General features: G+C 38.8%; 1 protein-coding gene across 3 annotated transcripts in view; it reads left to right on the plus strand.

Annotated features, from left to right (window-relative positions):
• The window catches only part of Snx5 (sorting nexin 5), a 23661-nt gene extending 18240 nt beyond the window's left edge, over positions 1 to 5421 (plus strand). For all 3 annotated transcript variants that reach the window (XM_076851495.1, XM_076851496.1, XM_076851494.2), the window contains 3 exons: positions 186 to 345; positions 2898 to 2983; positions 4619 to 5421. In XM_076851495.1, the coding sequence (XP_076707610.1) occupies positions 186 to 345; positions 2898 to 2983; positions 4619 to 4669 (297 nt within the window). In that variant the 3' untranslated portion in view covers positions 4670 to 5421. The remainder of the gene's footprint in view (positions 1 to 185; positions 346 to 2897; positions 2984 to 4618) is intronic.
• Positions 5422 to 6219: the final 798 nt, after the last annotated feature.

Raw genomic sequence — 6219 nt, forward strand, 5'->3', positions numbered from 1 at the left:
TTTTAACCTTACACATAAAGAATTTTGGGAAAGCCCTCAAATATAAGAGTGGCATATCCCTGCTAATCTTATGAAGGTAGATATAAGCATAAAGGTAGATTAGATTCTAGATTGTGTAAGCTATTTGGTATTCCTGTTTTGTTCTCTGGAGATTTGTATGTTATAACTGTTAATTTTCTTCTCAGGATCTCTTATACAGACGCACCAAAGCCCTCATTGACTATGAGAACTCAAACAAAGCTCTGGATAAGGCCCGGTTAAAAAGCAAAGATGTCAAGTTGGCTGAGGCACACCAACAGGAATGTTGCCAGAAATTTGAACAGCTTTCTGAATCTGCAAAAGAAGGTTGAGCAGGAACATTCTTTACTTATTTTACGTTTTATTTGGAAAAGCTTACAGAGAGGAAAAGTTTTTCAAAAGTGCAATAATAACCACATGTTCCACATATCCTTTATCACTTGGACACTAACACTTGCCTTCACATGGCATAAACATGGATGTCTGGTGTTCCTAGTCCATATGAATGTCCTAAAAACTTTGTTGGGATTCCTGTCTAGTTATCCTAGATCTTAGTCTCCTTTATGAGGAAGTTTTTGGTTATTTAGATTTTGTTGTTGTTTGCAATAATTATATGTTTTAACTATTTTATAAATATCTCTTTGTAAAAAGATTTTTACAAATAGATTGTAATGTTTGTGTGCATCTTCTTTCCATTTGTGGTGTTCATTTTGGTTACTTAGTCAAGTGTCCACTTTCTCCACTGCACTTAATATTCCCCATCACCTACTATAGGAGAGATAACTGAAGATCACATACATGTCCTGCTTTTCACTAAACTTCCCTGGTCTTAGTGTGTATGATTCTTTCCTAACCAGCATTTATTCTGATGGTTGCAATTAGGTGATGCCTCCTCCCTCAATTCTAGCATTTCATCTGCAGGTCAGCAGTTGCCTACGTACTTCAAACAAGAGCCCTGCCCCTCCACCCCTTTTAAAATATCATCTTAATTCTTTGTGGGACGCTGGGGATTGAATTTAGGCTTTTGAACATGCTAACCAAGCCCTCTACCACTGTGCTACATCCCCAGCCCTTCCTTTTCTTTTAATTTGTTACTGTCCTTAATTATTTTGGTGCTCAAAGTGTCCAAACTTTTCCAATGGGAACATCTTGAAACTAGCATGTCTTTGTGACACATTACACACACTTTTTTTTTTTTTTTTTAAGTAGTTAGTTGTTCTATGTAATCAGTAGACATTTAACTCCAACCCTGGATTTGACCATTTTTCAAGGAGCCGAGGTTCTTTTTCTTAGGGAATAGTAGCCAAGATCTGGGTGTGCTGGGGCACTTATTGTTTGGAGTGTCTTTGCATCTAGGCCCTTTAGGAGACAGAATTGGGAGATGTAGGTGAATACATGTGATTGCACACCTAGGCAAGTTTTAGGGATCATGAGTCTATCCTGATGACTCAATTCCAGTCTGTGTCCATTATATTCTTTCTTGCCTTTACCCCATTCCAGAACAGGTTATTTTATTTATTTTATTTTTTAAAAAAATCCTGGGATTGAACCCAGGGGGTCCTAACCACTGAGCTGCCACATTCCCTAACCCTTTTCATTTTATTTTTAAGACAGGACCTTGCTTAGGGCCTTAATAAGTTGCTGAGACTGGCTTTGAACTTGGGATCCTCCTGTCTCAGCCTCCTAAGTTTCTGGGATTACAGACACGTGCCACCATGTCCATCCCTATCTCATTTTAAAGCATATTTGTCACGGGACTTTTTGGTTTTCTTTTGGCCAGTGGTAGAGCCATTTATGTGTATTGGAAATGTCTTCATAATAACAGTGGTCTGATAACAACCTGCTTGTAACTACCTGGCATGTCTAAGCCTAGATTTTGTAGAGTATAATATCTTGCTTTGCTTCATGTCTGTGCTTTGCTTCTAATGCTTTAACTGTATGGCAAAGAGCTTTTTATTGCAAGTTGGCAATTGCATGCAAATATTTATGTTGCTGGCTGTGTTGGATTGTTTCAAAGTATCTTTTTACTGCCCTATTCTTTCTTAAAAAATAAATTCTATTTTTTTTGTTGTTGTTGTTTGTTTGATTTTTTTTTTTTTTTAATATTTATTTCTTAGTTCTCGGCGGACACAACATCTTTGTTTGTATGTGGTGCTGAGGATCGAACCCGGGCCGCACGCATGCCAGGCGAGCGCGCTACCACTTGAGCCACATCCCCAGCCCATGTTTGTTTGATTTTTAAACTGGGGATTGAACCCAGAAATGCTCTACACTATACTACCCTGTTATCTTTTATTTGAAACAGGATTTTGCTGAGTTGCCCAGGCTGTCATCTGAGTCTCTAAGATTACAGGTGTACTCCACCAGTTTAGAATTTTGCTTTATTTATTTTTTTTCTTTAAGGCTGAATAATACTCAATTGTGTCTGTAATTCTTTTTTTTTTTTTTTTTTTTTTTAATTGTTGTCCATTGATGGACACCGGTTGATTCCATGTCTTGGCTATTGTTAGTAAAGTTGCAGTGAGAGTTCAAGAAGCTTTTGACTGTTGTATTTTGAGAAGAGTTTTCACCCTGGGATCCTCCTGACTCACTTCTCCCACAATAAGACCCTTTCTGCAAGCAAGGGCAAGAGTGAGGCAGTTCCTTGAGGGCAAGAGTGAGGCAGTTCCTCACAAGTTCTTCAGTGGTGCTTGGTGATTGAGTAGTGTGTGGCCGGCTTAGGATCACAGTAACAAGAAGACAATTAGTATATGTCCCAGTCAGATTGCTTAAGAAGGAGGAAATAATGGTGGTTTGATCATAATGATATTTGGAAGCTACGTGAATATGAAAATTTAACATTGCTTGGTTTGATAAACATTAACTCTTTCTTCCTGTAGAACTTATAAATTTCAAACGGAAGAGAGTGGCAGCGTTTAGAAAAAATCTAATTGAGATGTCTGAACTGGAAATAAAGCATGCCAGAGTAAGTGTTTTCAAATTAAACCAATAACATTTTAGGTTCCACCCCTTTCCCAGTTCATTGCCCCAATGTCAGGCAGATAGGGTTTGCCGTGTGGTGTTAATTAGTAAATGGGAACCACCCATCAGAATATTTTTGTTACTGCAAATCAGAAATCCTTATCTTGAAACAGTTTGCCTGGTGGGGGTGGTACTAGGGATTGAACTCAGGGGCACTCCACCACTAAGCCACACTCCCATTTTTTTTTTTTTTTTTATAATTTAGAGACAGGGTCTTACTGAGTTGCTTAGCACCTAGCTTTTGCTGAGGCTGGCTTTGAATTTGTGGTTCTCCCTGCCTCAGTCTCCCAGGGTGCTGGGGTTACAGGCATGTGCCACAGTACCTGGCCTTGAAATAGTTTTGAGAAGAGCATTCTTGGTTACGGCTCCCTTGACCCCCTCACGGGCCTTGTGAGCCACACTGACACGCCTGCTCTAGTAAGCAGTAAGCTCTTTAGTATCTTAGATTTCATTGGCTTTCAGAAGAAACAACTTTTTGTTTGCCAAGCTTCTTTTCAGTACTCTTTTCTTGGTTTAGAAAGGAAGACAATCTTGTGTTGCATGTGTCTGTAGCTTAGCACAGAAGCGAGAGGACACTGTTCTCAATGCTGGGAACATGTTAGATCTAATGGGGTCTTTTGAGAGTTTTTGGTACCTGAGGGTATCTCCTTGGGCCATTCCAAGGACTTGGCTTCAGACTGCTGTGGACAAGGTCAGCCCGTCAACCTTAAGGGCCATAACAGGGATTCCTCCCTTGGAAGGAACTGTCACTGGCCTTCAGTTTGTGCTTACTTTTTATCCAACCAAGGCCTTTGTACATACCACTGAGCCACATTCCCAGTCCTCATTTTTTTCTTAATTGGGTCCAGCTTTCTGTTTATAACTTTTCATTGGAGCTTAAAGCATAATTTTGCATAAATCAGCCATGTTCTGGGCACTTTTTTTTTAAGTTGTTTTTGGGGTGGTACTAGATATTGAACCCAGTGATACTCTACCACTGAGCTACATCTCCAGTCCTTTTTGAGACGGGGTCTGGCTAAGTTACTGAGGGCTGACTCTGAACTTGCAAGCCTCCTACCTCAGCCTCCTGTGTCACTGAGATTACTTCGCAAAGCAATTTTTAATCTTGCCAATGACTTTTTTTATTTAGAGACAGGGTCTCACTGAGTTTTTGAGGTGATCCTCCTACTTGAGCCTCCCTAGCCACTGGGATTATAGGTGTGGGTCATTGTGCCCGGCATTAATGACTAATTTTTAAGCAACTCTTTATCTGGTCTTTTTAAGGCCTTGTAAAGCAGAATAGGCATGGTTGCATTTGGGAGCAGATAGGGTGGGAGATGGTAGAGTAGTGACCAGTAGTTCCAGACAGACTCTCTTAAGGGAGAGAAACTCTCCACATGAAATAGGTGGTGAGTAGTTTGTGCACTTTAATTGGGATTTAGAGGAGAAAAATGCCAACCCACTTGGGCTAGTTTTAGTTCTCTATAGACATGCTATGTCAGTTGAATTTATGTTTCATTCTTGAGTATATAACAATTCTAGAATGATTTTTTTGGTCTACTTTGACTTTGATGTTACTTGTGTTTTGTTTTTTCCCCAGAACAATGTCTCCCTCTTGCAGAGCTGCATTGACCTATTCAAGAACAACTGATCTATCTGCCTTTTCGCTGAAGGAAACAAATGTGAAAACTGCATCACTTGCACTTAAATCATTACCATAGAATATGATTAGCTTTGACTTTAGTTTAAAATTATGTGAATAAAAAATATTTTGATTTCTAAAAATCTTAACACTTAACCATGTTGGTTTGAAAATATTTTTATTGCATGCAACTTGGATATAACTAATCTTTTCCTTATGCGTTTAATACCTCAGAGTGGACAGAATCTAAATACTGGATTCTCCTGTAGTTTGTTTTCAGTTACTTAAGAAAGGGTGTGGAAGACATGTGCCTTCTGGAAATATGTAGAAGCAATCACCAGGCTCATGTCTTATCACCCCGATTCATGTGCCCATGTCCCTACAGACTGATCTGTCAGGGAGGTGCCAGTTCAACAAATGATAATAACTACTTGTTACAGCTAACAGACATTCCATTCCTTCATTAGGGTTTTTTTTCTCCTCGTTACTTTCATGTTCTTGAGTCACGTAAAGTGTTTGTATAATAACAAGGACAAAAAAGATCTCATTTATCTTTTTAAAAACCCTTTGCAGTTCCATTTTTATAGTTGGGATATAAATATTTGAGGGGAGAGAAGTATGTAGGGGTATATATAGAAATAAACAGTATGGCCTGCTTAAAGATGGCTACACAAGAAAGATGTAAGCTCTTTCCCTGATGTTGGGGGGAATGTGTTTGGGCTTTTGTTTTTATAAAGTATGCAATAAAATAATAAATCATACTACTTATGGAGTTTTTCTGTGAAAAGATGAAATGCGTTTGCATCTAAGCTAAGCCTTGACCACTGAGCCATCTCCAGCCCTATTTTGTATTTAGAGACAGGGTCTCCTGAGTTTTTGAGGCGATCCTTCCTTCTATCGAATCTTAATTTTTGAGGACTTTAGGTGAGTTAGGAGGTCTCTTAATCCTGGTCTGTTTTCCTGTTTTTATTCAGGTTTGTATTTTTTGACAGGGGCATGTCTGACACTAGTGTCTTTGGGTTTGTGTCATCTTTTTTTTTTTTTAATATTTATTTTTTAGTTTTTGGCAGACACAATATCTTGTATGTGGTGCGGTTTGTGTCATCTTTTATTGGTGATGAATCCAAAGGACCCAAGGTTGTTGTGTCTGTCAGGTTTTCTTTACTTTAAATCTTAATTTTTACCTTTGTAATAAGATACTTTGACATTAGGTAAAATCTTATTACCCAGCATCTTTAGTATTTATTATAGTGTAATCAGTAGCTGCTACAAGGGTTACTTAGCTGATCATTTGAATATCACAGGGAGCACTTTTCTATTTTAGCAGGTGTTGATGTCTTGACTTCCCAGCTAGGTACAGGTGGCTGGCCACACTGTCCTCTACTGCCTCTGGTATTTATTTGGGAAGTGTGATTCATGTAATGGATGAATTTAAGTTACTTCTCCAGTCTAGCTTCTGTTCTCCTTCTCTGTCATTCCCATTAGTGTTCATAGTAGCACAACCACAGGTCCTGTATTTGGATGGGTGACAGACAGTACAGAGCTAGTACTCAGACCTT

The sequence above is a fragment of the Callospermophilus lateralis genome, chromosome 3 (genome assembly GCF_048772815.1).
Source record: "Callospermophilus lateralis isolate mCalLat2 chromosome 3, mCalLat2.hap1, whole genome shotgun sequence".
Lineage (NCBI taxonomy): Eukaryota > Metazoa > Chordata > Mammalia > Rodentia > Sciuridae > Callospermophilus > Callospermophilus lateralis.